The sequence below is a fragment of the Panthera leo genome, chromosome A1 (genome assembly GCF_018350215.1).
Source record: "Panthera leo isolate Ple1 chromosome A1, P.leo_Ple1_pat1.1, whole genome shotgun sequence".
In the NCBI taxonomy this organism is placed as follows: domain Eukaryota; kingdom Metazoa; phylum Chordata; class Mammalia; order Carnivora; family Felidae; genus Panthera; species Panthera leo.
The window spans coordinates 149,936,273-149,955,950 of NC_056679.1; the positions used below are offsets into that span (position 1 = coordinate 149,936,273).

General features: G+C 37.8%; 1 protein-coding gene across 2 annotated transcripts; it reads right to left on the reverse strand.

Annotated features, from left to right (window-relative positions):
* Nucleotides 1-30: 30 nt before the first annotated feature.
* CCNH (cyclin H) lies at nt 31-19,387 on the reverse strand. 2 transcript variants are annotated; one of them, XM_042942932.1, is made up of 9 exons: nt 19,129-19,387; nt 16,939-17,061; nt 14,211-14,284; nt 12,984-13,194; nt 9,387-9,550; nt 6,137-6,207; nt 3,583-3,694; nt 728-803; nt 31-184 (listed from the first exon to the last, which is right to left on the reverse strand). In XM_042942932.1, the coding sequence occupies exons 1-9, from the start codon at nt 19,243-19,245 to the stop codon at nt 146-148; spliced, it is 987 nt and encodes a 328-aa protein (XP_042798866.1). In that variant the 5' UTR covers nt 19,246-19,387; the 3' UTR covers nt 31-145. The 2 variants fall into 2 exon arrangements, with proteins under 2 accessions (XP_042798866.1, XP_042798875.1); XM_042942941.1 differs by having other exon boundaries at nt 743-803; nt 19,129-19,386.
* Nucleotides 19,388-19,678: the final 291 nt, after the last annotated feature.

Here is a 19,678-nt window from a genome sequence, read left to right on the forward strand (position 1 = left end):
AAAGGGAAGAAAATTTAACTAACAAAAATAGAAAATTTACTATCTTTAATGCTTTCACGTCATTTCATTTTTAAATAAACTTAAATGCCAGATAGGTTTCATCCTTCTGTTGATTAGTTAGCATTCAAAAGTCAATTTCAAATGGTTAGAGAGAATCAACCAGGTCATCATCAGTCCATTCTTCCTAAGAAGGAAAGAAAATGTAGTAAGAATAACATTACACTGAAGCATAACATTAATGTTTACTTCCTTGCCTCCTTTTAAGAAAATGTTCTACTTTTACTCTGCTGATTATAGGAAGGTAAATCAACCAGGAAACTTTGTGGTAGTTCAATCTTAGAGTAATATGGCTTGGTCTTACCAGACTACACCAATGATGAGTAAAGGTTACAACTGTGACCTTTTGCCTATTAATCTATATCTAACTTACAAGGTACATTTTTTTAAAAAAAGGATAAGAGAAGAATCCTGGGAGAGTCAAATACCAAAAATTTAGCATGTTCTATTTCTGCTGCCTTCCATAATCATAGGAAGAATTCGTCAAGTAACAATCATACTGCTTCACAATAGGCTAAGATAATAAGAGAATGTACATAAAGAAGGGTGCAAGAAAATGAAAATGAAGGCTTTCAAAGCCCACACCTCTCTAATATTCATGTTCTGGAATGATAAAATCTTAACAGTATGGTCAGACCAAATTATACAACAAGAGTAACTTAAAATTTACCTTTGGACAACATACCTCCTCATGTTTGGGTTTCTTTGAGACATAATCATCATCTTCATAGCCTTTCCTCTTCTTCCTATGATTGAGCAACCATCAGTAAGCAATTGAATACTGGTAACAAAAACTACAAAATAAACTAGCAAGGCTGGTAAATGGTATGTATGTATCTGCTGAAGAACAAAGCCTGCATAAATGGAAAGAGATGAACTACGACGGATAGGAAGACAGTATCTTTCAAATTAATCAAATTCAATGCAGTTCTAACTAAAGTCCTAATAAAGCTTTTCCTGGAACCTTTCAAGTATAACTCTGATGTGTGAAAGACTGCAAAAATAGCCAAAGAATCTGAAAGAACAGTGTGGGGCCCTTGTCCCAGTTATCATCAGAACACTATATGTAAGAGATATGGTAACTTAAAGTATGGGATTAGCAAGATTTAAATAGATCAACGATCAGAGCAGACAAGCAAAAAAACAACTATATATAGGAACTTAATATACAATGAATATTTAACTGAGAAAAATTATGAATTTTTAAAAAAGTGACTAGCATAACATTACTGATTTTAAAAAATGAGTATTAAGATTTCTACCTCAGAACATTCACAAATAATTCTAAATAGTTTTGACAGCTAAACAAAAAGCAAAATGTAGATTAACTTAGGGTAGGAAAAGGTTTTGAGATACAAAGGTGTAAAACACAAAGGAAAACAGAAGAAATCTATCACAAGGTGAAACAGAAGAAAACAGGTGTAAGATATATTTAAAAAGTATATAAAATATAAAAAGAGCTACAAATCAAGAAGATAACACCAGAAAACCACTCAAAGGTTATAAGCAAGCAATACAGAAGTAGAAATATAAATGTTGAACACAGAAACATCAATGCCTCACAGTAATAGGGGAAATGCAAATTAAAATACCAATGTGATCACTTCTTTCACCCAGACTGGTAAAAGTTAAAGATTCATACTATTAAATGTACAATATGTATGAAAACAGTAATGAAGAGAAAAAAACAAACTTCCTCATACACACATGCAGAGAAAATGATGGCAAAGGTAAACCACCTAGAAATTACCCCTGAGGTCACAAGTGGATTTGGGTTTTGATCTAACAGAACTTTGGTTTACCTGAATCGACGGACTTTAATAATGACAATGTAGTTATTACTTGTGTAATGGAAAAAAGATAAAGGAGTTTATTTATAAAGAAAACAAATATTTTATCCTAACGTAATGCCTGTTAAGTGTGGTCCACGGACCAGTGCTGGTCGATCCATGAACCATTTCCACTATGCAAGAAGATTAAGTACAGAAACTGAGTGTGTGTTTAGAAACTTTTAAAGTAATTCTGTTGATTTTATGTCAGTTGAATCTAATAAAATTTAAGCTTATATTTTGTCTATTTCCTTTTTCTAGTAATTTATTGCTTGCATTTTTAAAAGCACCTCTCAAGTACTCATGGATATGCAGAATTTGCTTGACATAGTGTAAAGCAGATAGTAACTTGGGAGTAAGAGGTAGTACTCTGGCAATTCAGAATTTTGGCTTACGGCCCGGGCCATTCACTTACCTAGCTAGAAGGGTAGATTAATAGTTCAGTGGTCTAATCCAGTAAGTTTTTCTTTAAATGGCCAAAAAGTAAATATTTCACACCCTGTAGGGTCATACAGTCCGTTTCTGTCACAACTAACCAACTCCGGCAGTAGTGTGAAAACAGCCACAGACAACATGCAAATTAACGGGTATGTCTCTGGTCCAAGACAAGTCTTTCTAAAAACAGGTAGTAGTTCACATTTGGCCTGTGGGCCAGAGTTTGCCAGCCCCTTCAAAATCTATGTGGAAAGAAGATGATCAGTGCTATAATAATTTTACTTACCAAAGTCAACATTTCTTTACTTCTCTGTAACCTCTCTTTCATTCCTATGAGTTACCACTGAAACCCAGGAGTGAAATCTACCAATTTTAAGTCTTATGCTAAGCCATGCTTTGCAATTATAGTTATGAACATAATAAAGTAGATCCATATTTGGCATGCTTCATAAATCTCCTACTACCACTGTGTACTTACACAGTTTGACTCATGTGTACCTGGATCTGAAGGCCATGAAACACTGTTCTGGTTTCTCATTATCCAATTGAGTATATTTACCAACTATAGAGATAACATCTTAGATGCATCCTTAGCTGTAAGATGCCAGGGCTAATTCCCACTAAATACTAACAAGTAAGGTAGAACCTTTGAATCAGAATGCATTCCACAGAAAATAGAAAATAGTTTTTCCATTCTTATTATGTGTCTGGACGCCCAAGTGTTCAAACTCCTGAAAGATTAGGTTTGAGTGGATCCTTCAATTTGCAAAGCATCAAGAACCTGAATTCTCTAGCTGCCACACTTAGCCTACAAATCGGTAAGATACCTTACAGGTCTTCCTTAAGTATAAAGTTTACCACTGAAAGAAAATAAGCCAACTTTCCCTACTCTACCTAATAGAAACCTGGAACAGTATACCTGTTCCCTCAGACAAGGTATAAGACCTGCCAAGAACCCAAAGATTAAAAGAGCAAGAAGAGGTTCAGAGACTCCTGAGAAAGACTCTAGAGACCCCACAAGGAGTAAAAGAATGGGACAGGGCCTGCAAGCCAAAGAACACATTAGTCATAGCAGGAGAACTGTATTACGAAAACCAGACCATTACCTCGTGTTTATCCTGTTAGAAATGTCCACTCAATTAAAAAAATCCAACTTAAGGAGTAAGTCATTTTTCCCCGCGAAAGCAAACAGTTACCAATTAAATGACTTATTTTAAGGACGAGCTAGACTTGACAATTGTCGAATAACACATCTACTTACGTAATTATGTTAAGGGCAAGCTCAGCAGAGTGACATCTCTCTAACTTCTGTTTCAGAACAGCAACTTCTTCAGATCTGGGTGGTTCATATTTTTTTACCAAGTTTCTCATACCTAAGTGGATAAAAAGATTTATAACGGATAATAAAAAGTCTTTTCCCATAAGGGAGCGGAGTACGGTCCCACCTTATAATGGGAATAACAAAACTCTTGAAATGTGATTATTATTATTATCAGGATTTGCACTGCTCTGCATTAAAATCCAACGGACAGCATACTTCAAGTAATTAGAGCTGTCTGCTGGTTAGCCCATATCACATACAGCACAAAAATAACCATGTTCTACATTCTAGTTAGTTTTTTTCCAAATCCCACCATGGTCACTTTCTGCTCAGGTTTAAAGCTTTATAAATCCCATGATTTAGTGAACATGCTTTGTTTCCTGCCACCAACTGTACTTATAACATTCTGTCCTACGGATGGTGGTCCAAAGGTTATACTTCTTATTTACAAAGGAAATCACTATTAGATGACATGTAATTAAGGGAGGATGCTTAGTAAAATGTGTCAATGGTCCTTCAACAACATGCAGATCCTATACAATAAAGCATCGCCAAGAAAACAAAAATGTTCTCTTCAGGCTAAAAGCAAACTACTTTGTCAGTGACTTAATAATTGCAGAACGATCCTCTACCCTGGTCTGTTAATATTATTCAACTATAATAAACCTAAGAATATAAACCTCAAGATTTTTCAGGGGACTGATGAGAGATCCAGGGCTTATTACTAGCTGGCCACATGCTCAAATAGGGAGAGCTACTGGCTTATTTCATACTGCAAACAATGGAGTGTTTTCAACTGAATACTTAGGACTCCGTACCCTGAGGACAGTATCTTTGTTCCAAAAACTTATGAATAAGATACCCTAATTATCGTTAAAGCTCTGAATGTTTTGTCAAGAGCTATCCTTCCTTCATGTTAAAATAGTGGAGTAAATTAAAGATCCTTGAGAAGAAATCAGTAATAAATTGTCAGCGTACAAGGAGCACTGTGGGTTATCTTTAAGGCCCATTTTACCCACTAAATTCCATGATCCTAATGAAGATCTCTAGCCACATCACAATTAGCTTTGGAAGTGAACCCTCTAGTGGTGTAACTGAAGACATACAGTTTTATGATTCATAAATCACAAATCCATCATTCTCAATTAAAGAGGAAAGGAAGCCCTCAATTTCAAGGAGAGAATCAAGGAATGATATTTACATGCTCTGAAGCATCTTAACTTTTAAAACATAAACAATATAAAAAGTACACCCATTTACCCATTTCTGCAATAGCGATCTTTATGCTATTTTATTGGTTTATTATTTCAACTGCATATTTAATTAGCAAGGACAAATACCACAAAAAATTTGGGGGACAAATACAACAGACTGAATCCTAGAGCTTAGTGGCCATGAGCATTCAGTGCGACATGGGCAAGAAGGAAGGACAGGGCTGGCTGATCTCTACTCAACCATTAAGACAGGGTTTCTCAACAATGGCACTCAGCAGTGTCAGTTTGGGCTAGAAAATTCTCTGTCATGAGGGGCAAGATTTGTTTCCCAAGTCTGCTATTCTCTCACAGTTCTGAAGCCCAGAAGTCTGAAATCAGTTTCAATGGGCCAAAATCAAAATGTCAGCTGAGCCAGGCTCCCTCTGGAGGCTCCAGGGGAAAATCCAGCTTCTGGTGGCTGCCAGCACCCCTTGGCTTGTGGCCATATCACTCCCGATTTTCAAGGCTGCCACCTCTGTGCTCTATCTTCACAATGGCTTCTCTGTCAAACGTCCATTCATCTGCCTTTCTCTAACTAATAAAGACTCCTGTGATGCATTTATGCCCTACCTGGATATCCAAGATAATGTCCCCATCTCAAGATCCTTAACTTTAATACATCTGCAGAGACTTTATAACAACATTCACAGGTTCCAGGGATTCAGACATGGGTATCTTTGGGGAGCCACTTTTCAGCCTAGTGAGACTATGCTGAATTATAAGATGTCTAGCAGCATTCTTAATTCTACCAAATAGATGCTGGTAGCAGCCACCACCACGCCAAGAGTTCTGACACCAAAAGTGTCCCAGATAATGCAAAAATCACACCCATGGCTTCTGTAACACCAACGTGACTAGCAAATGACATGTATAAACTAGTTAGAGCTGATTACAAAACAGAACACCAAATTTAAGTATTATCTTTGATTTGGTTCCATTTAGATCTTTTTCTGTGCCTACCACATTTCTGTGCACACTTGAAAAGGTCTGTTTTGAGTCTTAACCCTCTCTGAATCTTATATTTTCACTCTCCTATTAAGTCTATATGTGTGAAAAGTACTTCCTTTAGGGTACCTTCTATTTGTTCTCCACCAATGTATCCTTCATGCCTCCATGATACATTAATTCAATGAAAGTAAATCTAAACAATAATCTATGTCTCAAGTTAAATATCAAGATAATATTTATTTAGAAAGCAACTTTGTAACAAAAGAACATTTTATAAAAGTTGTTTCACTTACTTTTCATTATATCTAGTAACTGTGACAAGCAAGTTCTGTTCTCTTTCAACATCAGACTTTCTGATAAATAACTGGTAAAGAACAGAAAAAAAGTTTTAATCTATTGAACACATATAGCATCTTGAGTAATATGGCATCATAAATTAGTTTCCTCTACATTCATTTCATCAAGGTCAATTTTAAAATTTACTTTAAAAGTATTAAGTAACAAAACTTTGAACACAGAACTATAATCTATAACTATTAGTCTTAAGGATTTAATACCACTCAGTTTAAAGGGTGTTTAATGTTAAGACTAATTTGTCTAAATTTTGTAATATATATGCTTTCAGAGAAAAAATGATATGAAAATAACATTAAAAGTATCGATTATCACTACGGTTAAGTGCTTAATATACAAACCCTATGAATCTAACTTTGTTTGACAGATGACCAATCTGAGTCAGAGGCACAGACAGGTCATGACTTTGTAACTTGCCCAAAGTTATAAAGATAGGAAGAAGGAGAGCTGGAGCCTGGCACTAGGAAGGCTTCTCTCTCCCCTTAGCATCAAGTGAACTCTTCTTGGTACTAACAGGTATTCAAACCAGTTAAAAATATCAACTTATGCTTTACAAATCTTTTGTATCATATCTGCAAAGAGGCCAAATCAAAAGTGTTAATACTTTTCTATAAATGGATGTAAAGCCCAATTCCTTTCTCAGAACCAATGAGAGCAGCATGAAAATACAATGTCTACATTCAAATATTTAGTTATTCTGAGCTTGATCTATAATTGATAAAAGCCCAAGTGAACAGATTCTCGAGGTGTAAGTAATCTTTCAAACACAAGTGCAAAATAATTATTAATTCCTCTGAAAAATAGTGAAATGAATAAACGGTGAAATACAATTACAACAAAAGAAAGACAATTAAGAAATTTTGTTGCTATCTTTTAAACTATACAGATTATTTACAGGTTATTATGTAAGACTGACAACTAAGGTTGATATTACAACTTCATCATCTATGATGGGAATTTATTTTTTTTTATTTTTTTATTTAAAAAATTTTTTTTAATGTTTATTTATTTTTGAGACAGAGAGAGACAGAGCATGAATGGGGGAGGGTCAGAGAGAGAGGGAGACACAGAATCTGAAACAGGCTCCAGGCTCTGAGCTGTCAGCACAGAGCCCGACGCGGGGCTCGAACTCATGGACTGCGAGATCATGACCTGAGCCGAAGTCGGACACCCAACCGACTGAGCCACCCAGGCGCCCCTAATTTTAGATATAAAAATGCATTTCTGGTTATCAGTAATACTACCAGTTTTTTCCTTTTCCTTTTCTCCCTAAAACCCCTCATACTTTTGGCATCTTCATTTGTTTCGTTTCATTCTTCCTTTCCTTTCCACCCCTTAATCATAAGAGTGATACATTTGATTCTAAGAGATAGCTGACCAGACCATTTGCCTCTATGAAGCTTTAAATTAGCAACTCGATCTCAATCCTGAATTAGAATTTTAGTATTTTGATTAAAAAAAAATTCAGTAAAAGAAGAAAACTCAGAACTAACAAGAGAACATCCTAGAAGTAATAATCTAAAGCATCATCCAGGATATAACAGCACAAGGGCTTTCCCTTTTTGAAACTAGCAATACATGTAAAGGCAACTCCAACATATCCCCAAAGTTTGCAAAGTAAATGAGAACTTAAAAGTGATTTGAAAATATTTTCTCAAAGTAAAAAAAAAAAAAAAAAAAAAAAAAATGCCCACATGTTTATATTCCCTGGGAAATCCAAAAGTGTATTTAATTTACAAAGAGTCCAAATTACCACAATTTCAGTTTTGGCTATCTGAAATTATAACTACACTTTCAAGGTGACATAAACTCTCATTTGGACTTTAGGATGCTTCATGCCTCTTCATCTACTTGAGAAAAACAGAAAAATCTCACCATTGGAGAATCTGCATATATACTGCATAAGATACGATGCTTAAACAAATTAATCAAACATGTGGTTAGTGGAATTGTGGAAAAGAGGCTTTCTCCTCTTCAAGGCTGGAAGCTCCACACCTAATCTCCAAAGACATCAATTATCTGTGGCTGTCTTTCCTAACAAGAACAAGGATTTAGAGCTTTGTTCATGTTAACAAAACAGTGCATAGTATATAGGAGGCGCTCAGAAAAAGTTTTGCTTAAATAAGTGGAGGTATAGATTACTTTGGGATTAAATGTTTAGATTTATGCACATTTGGTGAGCTGTGTTTGTGGAGAAGAGGCATGACAAAAACCTAAGCCCACAATCCCTTATCTTGGATTTGTTTTGAAATACATAAACTGTTCGTGTTTTGGAAAGGGAAACTGGTGAATACTCCATGAAATGTGAAACAGTCCAGTGATGTCTGTGGAAGGATACCTGTTATCCATGACACTCATATTTGTGTAAGGATACATATACATACTCCCATTAAGTTGAATAAAGATGAAATCACATCTGTTCATGTCTGCTACCACCATTATCAACAGATTTTGAAATTATGGATGAGGGGCTTATAAACATGTAGAACAGTTTACGTTCAGAAAGTCTGATCATCTTTCCTCGTCAGCTTTTTCCAGGAATAAAATCAGGCAGAACTTCAAAGGCCACAGAGAAATTATTATAAAAATTTACAAAGTCTAATTTGCTACTAGCCTGTGCTTAAGTTACAAATCAATATGACAATAATGCTTAATTAATCTGTGCATAAGACTTTGTTGTAAAGAATCAAGTAAACTTAATTCAGGGAAAGTGCTTATCGCAAAGCCGAGTTCACAATGGGCATTTATGTATCAGCTATCTATAGCTCAAGTGCAATTCACTCGGACATTCCCTCAAGTATTATTCATTCCCCAGTTCTTTCCTGAATTCCACATGCCACACATGCTCCACAGCAGGAGATAAATGATAAACCAAGGCAGATTATTTGCTGTGTACATGCTGCTTACCAGTTTACAAAACTTGCCCCATACTGAGAGCTAAGCTTTTGAGGATCACCGGATTTACTTCTACTTTAGTCATAAAATGGATCCTCTCAGCTCAAAGATACTCAATCTTTAAAGATTTCCTGAAAAGGTGATTTCATTTCCATTCTCAGTTGCCTTCACCAACCCTCCCAACCATAGTAGATATAAAGGACTATAGTCACAAAGTGAATTAATTTCACTTAAAAACTCAGTCTCCAAGGAAGGAATAAACTGACTCAGCAAAGTTAAAACACAGATCAGTACCTTTCCATAGTAATTCCTGCTCGAGATGCACTAGATAAAATGGCAGTCAGGGCAATTTGGGAAGGTGTGTATAAAAGGTAAGCATCTGTTAATGCAATTCTATTAAGAAAGTCATCGGCTGTTTTCCTCAACATCTCTGGATTCTCCATCATGGGGTAGCGAGTCTAGAAAGGAAGTTTGTAAATATTATCACTTCTGAGATTTAATGCACTAATAACAGTTCAAAAATATTTATATTAACAACATAATGCTTAATAGAGGATTCTTTTATTTATGAAATTAACACCCGAGCTTAATCGTTCCACGTAAGATTGTTTTGTATGCAGCGTCAGAATGTACCAAAAGTGCAGTCGTTAAATTCTGCATGTTTTAAGAATGTGCTTTTCCTCAGGGGCTTCCACACTTTTTTAATCACAACCCATAACAAGAAATACATGCTTTAAGATAATTTATCTAAACTTCCTAGTATAGTACTTGGCACTATGCTGATTTATGTTAATCCCTCTTTTTGTCCTTTTCCACCTGAAGAGGAAGGGGAAGAGACGTTTGAAGTTGACCTAGGAAATACACAGTCCAAGGTAAATGCTTCTCAAGGCAAACCAGATGATTCAGCTACAAGGCCTTTTAGGAATCAAAGCACTTATCTTGATTTGAAATTCCTGCTACTTAAAGTTTAGTTTTGGGAAGAAGTCAATGGAAATGGATCTTGGTTTGATTACAGAATGATTTTTAGAATATGCCCAAGAATATGGACGATCTAATATTTGCTAAAAACTCTTTTTATACTTAAGATGAACTCTAAATCCTAGATCATCAGGTCTATTTCAAATATCTGCATCAAGTCCCAAAGCAGTAAGAAATTTCTTCTATACCCGCAACAAAATATCCAGAGTCATTTGTACCATCACACCCACATCTTACCATTCTGAAATGCCTGACCGCTGGTATGACAAATGAAGACATTCCACTCTGGCCACAGTGCTCCTTTTCCCAATATATTTGCTCAATTACTTCACAGCCATTCCCTGACTTCCTCCCCAGAACCTCTGGTCCCGTATCCCGCTATTTGCTCCTACTCACCACTGGTCCTCATTTCCCTCCAGAATTTCCTGCCCCAATATGCTGTCAACATATGTATACTATACCCCGATTTCTGAGTGTTGTTACAGAAAACAATACCACCAAGAGTCTTGTAATATTACTATAAATTCAAGTTCACTGACTCAGCAGGGCTTTTAACAATTATGTTCCACAGAAAATTTGTTCTCTCATTTTTCAGCAACTGTGTTCAATGTTTTCCACCTGTCTCAATGTCTTTGATAATTTTCTGAAACTCCAACACTCTCTGTCAATGATCTCGGCTTTTAAGAGAGACACTCTTATTTCCTGTCGGCACTAGTCACCCAGGCGTAACACGGTCATCAACCCATATTTCCCTCTTTCTGTTAATATAAAAGACCTACTGTTCTCTCAAGGCCAACTCTACTTTGCTTTGAATCCCATGCCAACTACTTCCACCGTACTCCAAAGAGAAACCTGAGCTACTTACTTTTCACTCCTTCCTTTAAGCTTTTTCTCACTGCTCACTGTCCTCATCAGTTTCTTGCACAAAGCAAAACACAAAAAACAAAAAAATCATCTCTCTCATCTCTTTTTAGGAGTTCCCCCATCTTCTCAATCATTCATCTTTTTCCACTTCAAAGACAAGCTGTTTAATCCATGTTACACCTACTTGCTTGCTCACCTTCTATGTATTCCCCACTGGCTCCAGCCTGCTTTCTTTCTCCACACTCAACGGAGACTAATTTCACAAAAATCACAAATGACCCTTCTGGCACTAAATCCAGCCGACACTACCCTTGTTCTTTTACTTTGCCTGAATTCTGAACAGGCCTGGAAAGGAGCCTGTGCTCATCTTCTAAAAGTACTCTTCTTCCCTTCAGTTCTCCAAAAAGTGCTCTCTCTCTGAATATTCTTCAGTCTCCTTACTAGCATCTTATACTTCTCCAACTACTCTTTAAATGGTCCTTACGGTCAATCCACTTTAAATTTTCCAGGAGCAACACCACCTACATCCATTCTGAGTTAGCCTAGCCATTGCTCTGATCTCCAGATACTATCACGTGATGTCTTGCAGCTACTAAAAGTTATGTCCTCAACCAGATTTATCAATCAACCCCCACCCCTCCACCATCCACAAATCTCTCCTATGCCAGTGTTTCCTCCATCAGGAAGCAAACCACCATCTACCTATATCCTTAGGCCATAAACCTGGGGTTCCTCCTCTGTTCTCAATCTCTATATGAAATCAATCCCCAAGCTCTAGTGATTCCGCCAGGAATTTCTGTCCAGGAAGCTCTCTGTATCCACTGCCACTATCAGAGTCAAACCAACCACCATCTTTTGCTGGACTACTTTAACAGTATCTGACTGGTACCCCTTCATCCGTTCTAATCCATTCTCCACACTCTGCCTGACGCGTGCATATGTGCAATAAATGTATGATGCAGACTGATGCAAGGGCTTGCCAACAGGATTTTATTAACTGCAAACTTCATCATGCAAATCCCCAGACTTAAGCCTCACAATGGTTTCCCACCGCTCTACTCAAAATCCTTAGTACCACCTCCACAGTAGAGACTCTACCTCCCACTCAGGCAGCACTCTGTGGCAGTCTTCCCCCTCTATCTCTAAGTTCTGTTTAGGTTCTTTACTGCACCATGGTTTCTTAGATCTGGGCCTTTGACCAAAGAAGTCTTTCTGTCTAGGATGTTCTTTTACCTAATTCCTACTCTTGCTCTGAAATTTCACTCTAAATGACACTTTCTTAGAACTGTCTTCCTTTCTCTCAACCTGCTATCTCATTCTAAGGTATCCTGTATTTTTCCATCTGTAACAATGGGCATACTGAATATATGACTGTCTCTCCCATTAGACTGTAAGGCCTCTGATAGTTGAGGGCGTTCCTGTCTTCATCCTCAAGAACAGTGTTTTCACATATGGAAAGTGCCCAAATTTTGCCACTCAATTGAGATGCATGAACCAGTTTTTTACTTCCATTTTGACTTCACTCCCACTTTTCAAGTCCTCTGTGAGGGCAAAAACAAAATAGCTTAAGTTGCTTTTGTGCATGTTTATCTACTTATATTTTTGATGCGTATATATTGATTCAAGTTCACAATGCACTAAAACTAGAAATCACTTAGCAATCTTCTAGTTTAAAATTAAGATTTTTTTGTGGTTCTTTAAATCAGATCCATGACAGTATACTCCAGAGTTAGAAGACTTAAGTTCAAAAGCATTACTCTAAATTGACAATAGTCCTCATTATAGTTCTTTGACCAATATTTGCAGATCTACGAAATAAAAAGCTCTGTAAGTGCAGCCCAACAATATGAGTTAACAAGCCTTTCAGGTGACACTCAACTTTGAGAATTAATGATGTGGAAGTCCACGCTAAACTCATGTTTCAGATGAGCTCATGTTTTAACAATCAGGATGAATATAAATTATAACGAGATTTCAGATTCTTCTGGTTCAAGAACTATAGCAAAGGTGTACACTCTACTAGTTTACCTTTTATATCAGTAAGATTACCTTTAAATCAATGAGAAAGCCCTCAAATGGTCTATAAGGATTGTGGACAATAAGGTGGAAATTCAGTTGTTGTATAAGAAGTAGTTCGTATTCCAAAATCTGTTCGAGTGCCTTCTCCTGTCCAAGAGGACTCTCCCGCAGATTTCCAACAAACTGTGGACTAGATACATTGAATTCATCTACTTTGCAGGCCAAAAATGCACAAGTGAGCCTAGAGGAAAAAACAAAGGGAAGGGAATGGTATCTGTACATACTTTGAGAAATACCTGAATATTTTATTTCTAAAAATACGTTCTAAAAATGCTTAATATTAAGAAGCGACTATGCTAAATATTGCAAGAAATTTATTTAAAAAAAAGAGAAAAAGAAAGTTTCCTGTTCAAACTTTTTATCCATTAGGAGACTATACAATTAGGTTGAACTGTATAATCTTGCCACAGCATTTAACCATTATTGACTACTATTAATGGCAGTTTTGTACAGTTCAACATAAATATCTGGAAAAATAACTGAAGAATAAAAGTACTCTGAATCATGAAATGTAGATGAAAGAACACAATAGTACACAGAGGTGTACCTGGGAAGGTAGGTTAAAAGAACACTGGAAGGCCATCAGTGATGTCTCTGAAAGCATTTCAATAGGGATTATTACCTCAGGAACTAACTTATGAAACTCTCATGGCTAGTACCATAAATTTCAGGTAAGAAACTAGTAATCAAATTACCACAAAAATCAAAATTCGAAGTAACAAGGGCCTGACCTAGACTAGTAGAAATGGAAATGAAAAAGAGAGAAAATAAACAGGGACAATGTCACTGACAGCAAACTCTTTGATGAGTCTCACACTAACTTCATCCTTATGTTTAAGGGACCTTTATTAAATTGAAGTGAATATGGAGCTACAAGACTTGTAAACTAACTGATGTACAAAGACAGGAGGTACCACAAAGGATTCTCATTGGAGCAACAGGGAGAAGAAAGGTGCCACTAACAGAAAGAGATATTAGCCAAGTTAGTTTGAGAAAAACAGAATTTAAATTTGGACAAGTTGAAGTTTAGATGACATGAGTATTACAGGGAGAAAGTACTGTAGATATATGAGAAGTATAACGATAGTGGAAATTCAGAACAGAATACAAGTCTAAATTATCATTACGAAGTCATTTTTTCCACACAAATTGTATAAAAGACTTCTTAAATGAAAATCAATAAAGAATTATACTCACATTATTATCCGGGGGTGATATTCCATTACTGAATTATTAAGATAAAAACGCTTGAAATACATACAAGCTGTACCCTAAGATTAAAAATATATACATTATCAGAATCCACTCACACATACATGTTGTTTTATTAAAAGTTTTAAAAAATTTACTTATGCAAAGGTTTCTTTAAAAAAGTTACCCATGCAGAGGCGCCTGGGTGGCTCAGCCAGTTAAGCCTGACTGCAGCTCAGGTCATGATCTCACAATTTGTGAGTTCGAGTCCCCACGAGGACTCTGTGCTGACAGCTCGGAGGCTGGAGCCTGCTTTGGATTCTGTGTCTCCCTGTGTCTTCCCTGCCCCAACTCATGCTCTCTCAAAAATAAATAAATGTTAAAAAAAAAAAAAAAAAAGTTACCCACACAAAATACCAAAACTTCTTATTTCTTCTTTAATCTTATAAATTGTGACCAATTACTATAGAAACGCTACAGCCAAAAGACCCTTTGTTGTTCCTCCTCACACACCCTGGGTTATCTTTCCTATAGGCACTAACTTAATTTCAAAAAGTCTGTATTTATTATTTTTTTAAGCTTATTTATTTTGAGAGAGAGAGAGAATGAGACTGAGATGAGACAGTGCACGCACAAGCAGGAGAGGGACAGAAACAGAATCCCAAGCAGGGTCTGCGTTGTCAGCGTGGAGTCCGATGTGTGGCTCGAACTCACGAACCGTGATTATGACCTGAGCTGAAATCAAGACTCGGACACCTGACTGAGTCACCCAGGCACCCTGTGTGTATTTATTTTAGACTTGAGAATAACAAAGCCACCTAGATTAGAAGAAACCAAGAAAAACACACAAATATTCACAGCTTAAACCAGTCAATCTTGTCAAAACATTGACAGAATTAACACAGTTGGGGCAATAAGCCTTCTCTCTAAATCCGCTCTGGGTCTGTGTGATAGAATCATGATCATGTTGCCAAACTAAACAGAAGAGGCACCTACCAATTATTGACCATATCCCATTTCCCAGACTCTGTGCCAAGCACCAAGCTATTATCTTTTTTATTCCTTACAAGAGCTTGGTGAAGTATTGCCATCTCCACTTTACAGAAAAGGAAAATGACTACCAGTGAGGTTAACGGTCTTGTACCAGGTCACACACCCGATGAGCAATAGGGGTGGATTCACCTAAGACCTGCCTGTACTTTTAACCACTATGCAATTCGGCTAGAACCAACAAGATAAACACTTATCTATTTTTAGATAGGAAAAAAAAAAAAAAAACACTTTTAAATATTTTAAAAGTTTAACTTTGTCGTTTTATGTGAAACAACAAAACTTATTAGTTATAAATAAGCACGTTATACAAAGACAAATTCCACAAATAAGTTTATTCAAGAATTCAGTTTCTTCATCTGAAAAGATCACATAAACCTACTGCCTTATGTTATAGCACTTTTATCAGAAAATAACAGAACCAAATCTGGAGACAGAAACTAATCAAGGCCATCTGATATTCTTCATAAATCTTTTATCTCTCAGATGAAGATCAGGTGAACTTAAAAAAAAAACAAAAAACAAAAAAACATCACGAGTACTTTTGAACTTGGTATTTCCAATATACTTCAATTTATGTTCAACTTTGAAAATGGAGATTATTTCCGGGGCACTTTGAGTAGCTCAGGTGGTTAAGCATCCAACTTTTGATTTCATGGTTCATGAGATGGAGCCCCATGACCAATGTGCTGTCAGCATGGAGCCTGCTTGGGATTCTGTCTCTCCCCCTCTTTTTGCCCCTCACTCGCTCACCTGTGCAAGCTTTCTCTCAAAATAAATAAACATTAAAAAAAAAAAAAAGATTATTTCCTGGGGGGTTATTCTCTATTGAGTCATAAGTTATTCACTCTATATAACTTTGAAACTTAAGATAGACTTTCACTCAAGACAGACTTCCATATTTGATCTTCACAACAAACTGGCAAGAGAATTATGAAAAAATATTTTGTACTCCTTTTTTTCTTTCAGCTTTTCAACCTCAGCTGATGTTCAATAAACAAGAATACATTCTAAAGGAACAATTACAAGGACAGTGCATGTAAATCCATATAGCCAAAAAGTCCGAACTACTTGTTTCTCACCATTACCATACCACAGTAAACACACACACACACACACACACACACACACACACACACACACGGAGTTCTTAGAACCAGACATCGGAAACAACCAGAAGACAATTTTTTACCAAAAGATAAATCTCCAGCTTCTCCTAATCAAGGCTTAAAAACTTCTTACGGCATGAGTTTTAGCCGGGGCATCTGATTACAAATGATGAAAGAATGCATTATTTCAAACGTGTGACAGACTTAAAAAGGCACTAGTCTGTGTTCTACTCCCAGCTCTATTGCTCGTTAGTTGAGAACCTGGAAAATTATTTAATCTTTTCTTTCTCTCTAAGATGAGGATGTCGTGACCTGTCTAGCAGATCTCAAAATTCTTCCGACAATGAAATGAGACCTGAAATACTTTGTAAGAAACAATACAGAAATTCCTAAATTAAGGAGTTTATCAAAAAATAACACAGAGTGACAGAAATGTGAATACATAAATTACATATTTATATAACTAAGGTGCATTTTTGACTACAGCGGATGGAGAACTGAGTTACACATTTAGAAGAGTCCTGATTTCAGAAGTCAGCTAAAGGACATTATACTTCATCAGTATCATAACTTACCACAACAGACCGTGGCATTGCTGGCTTAAACACTGAACAGAATTCTAATAATCTCTTCTCATAGTATTTGCAGAGCATCATTTCTTCGTGAGGCTCAAGAAAGACTGGATCGTTTGGAAGAACCTTTAGATCAAAAGTTACAGCAAAAGTTCAACGAATTCAATAATCTTAAAATACTATTCTCTATCCAGATTAAATTTAGTTTTCATCTTCAACCAAAGGGAAATATACCACGTCACTGTTTTTCTTTATAGAGCTACTAATTATTCCACAAAACAGCTTTAGTAAAATATTTGATAAACTGAACTATACCATCATTTCACAATTTCTCAGAATGTCAGCTGGACAGTTGCTTCTTCAGAGAAAAAAGAATGATGAGTGTGTGTGTACATATGCTCACAAGTTTGACATCAGTTACAAATCAAAAAGAAGATACACACTGTCATTGGCTGGAGAGCTCTCAACGTCCCTTTCTCAGTCATTAAGTCACACAGTTGAGGTAAAAATCAGTAAGTGTCTCAAGGACGATTCTCACCCTTAAAACATTACCTCCTAACTGTCTTTATATACTCTTCTACAGAATACACTAGATGGTTAATAATATAACACTTTTACAACAAATATCCACTAGGTAGTGTTATTGGTTTAATTATGACTACCAAAAAATGGTATGTTGAAGTCCTAACCCCCCAGTACCTCAGAATGTGACCTTATCTAGAAACGTTCTCTGCAGATGTAATTAGTTAAGATGAGGTCATACTGAAGTACAGTGGGCTCCTAATCCGATACTACTGGTATCCTCATAAAAAGAACATGCCAAGATACAGATACAGAACACTATGTAGAGAGAGACAGAAAGCGAAGTTACACTGTCACAAGCAAAGGAATACCTAGGATTATCAGAAGCTGCAAGAGCAAAGATCCTGCCCCAGAGACTACAGACAGCATGGTCTGACAACTTTATCCCAGACTTCTAGCCTCCAGAACTGTGAAACAATAAATTTCTGTTGTTTTAAGCCACCCAGTTGGTGCTAATTTTTTAGGGTAGCCCTAGGAAACTATCACAGATTCTAATTTTACAGAGATAGTATGGCATTGTGGTTTAGAGCAGAAATTCCGGAACTAGACTCCTTGGGTTCGAATCTTGGCTCTGCCACAATGTAGCCCTGAAAAGTCACTCAACCACTCTACACTTCAGTTTCCTCAGCTGGAAAGCAAGGATAATAGCAGTATCCACTTCACGGGATAGTTATGAGGATTACAGGAACTCACTAAATGCTGAGAATAGTGCCTGGTACACAGCGTGGTATGTACTACTTTGCGTAGTACAAAATAAGCAGTATGAATCAGAAGTGAATTAAATGGAAAAGTACCTGAGTACCAAAAGGTCTGACACATGGAATATTTGATGGAGAGAAGCTTGTACTAGAATAGGTGGTGCAATTTATGAAAAAAAATTAAACCGGCGTGAGTTGTAAGAGAAAGGATTTGGCTGGCAGGCCCAAAGTCTAAACCATCCTCAATTGGTTTGTGCTACCCCGTCTCCTGTTTCCCCGCGTCCACCCTGCCCCCGAACCCGCCCAATACATTCACCACCAGGTTTCCTGAGGTCTCTTTCTACAACAGAATCTGAAAGGTTAATTCCCCGTTTAAATTTTCAAAGGTTCCCCACCTCATCATCATAAACTCAAACTCCTCACTTCAGCTGGCAAGTTTCTGCACCTGTTCAGACCTTCCGCGACACAGGACCCTGAGCATTCCAAGGCCCCGTCCCGCAACTTTCGACCTCCGACTTTGCACCTGTGGCTCTGTCCGCGCGGAACTTCCTTTCCCATCTTCTCTGCATTAACTACTGGGGAAAGCCTTCCCTGACATGGCCTCTTAACAAACGAAAGGCTCTGCTCCCGCACTACGTTAGCTTCCTACAAAGACCTTCCTTCGCCATGTTACTGATTACTCACCTGCCATTCGACTACGTTAAGGGCGTAGTTCGTCTCCACAGCCTAAACACCTGGCAAGGTACCCGTCCGTTCGTTAAATAAACGTCCCGCGCGCCAGAGACGCACGGGCGGGGGAGGGGACAGAGGTGTGCAGGGGCCCCAGGGAAGGCAGGGTGGACAAGGGAGGGTGGGCAGCAGCTGCTCAAGAGTTTAGAAGCGAGGGCAGGGGACCGGCCGCCAGGATCCTCACCTTCCCGTTGGCGACCGCTTTGCATTTGAATTTACGGTTGGCGTCCGCCCGCAGTCGTGCTAGCTGCTCCTCACTGGCGAAAGTCCAGTGCCGCTTCTGGCTACTGTTGTGGTACATCGTGAAATCCCAGAGCAGGGCCAGGAAGTCTGGAGAAAAAGACCCCAAACGCCACAACACGGGGGTGGGAGATCACCTAAGCCCCGACCACTAACCCGCCGAAGCCGAGCGCGTCAGTTAGGCGGGCGCCGGCGCGTTGACGTTACGATCACGTGGTACCTCCGTCCGCAGTCGCGTTTCCGGAGCGGACTAAGAGGAGAACACCCCGCGCGTCCCTCCGGCGGGCGCCTGATAGACAAGTGGGCGGAGCCTACGGATACGCTCCTCCTATCTGTGAGCTTAGCCTCTAAGCTCCGCCCCTTCCCGACAAAATTTAAAGGAGAAGCGACAGGAGGGTGTGGAAAACCAGACGGAAGTTCCATGTAGAGGACAACATGAACAATTCACAGGGGGAATAAGTGGACAAAGGGACCTGGGAAAGTGTCAACTTTTA

Coding starts and splice junctions, on each gene's coding strand:
- CCNH (XM_042942932.1), bottom strand. CDS start 19,245: ATGTACCACAACAGTAGCCAGAAGCGGCACTGGACTTTCGCCAGTGAG. Junction 14,285..16,938: donor CAATGCCACGGTCTGTTGTG/GTAAGTTATGAT, acceptor TTTTAATCTTAG/GGTACAGCTTGTATGTATTT. Junction 3,695..6,136: donor GTTACTAGATATAATGAAAA/GTAAGTGAAACA, acceptor TTATCCACTTAG/GTATGAGAAACTTGGTAAAA.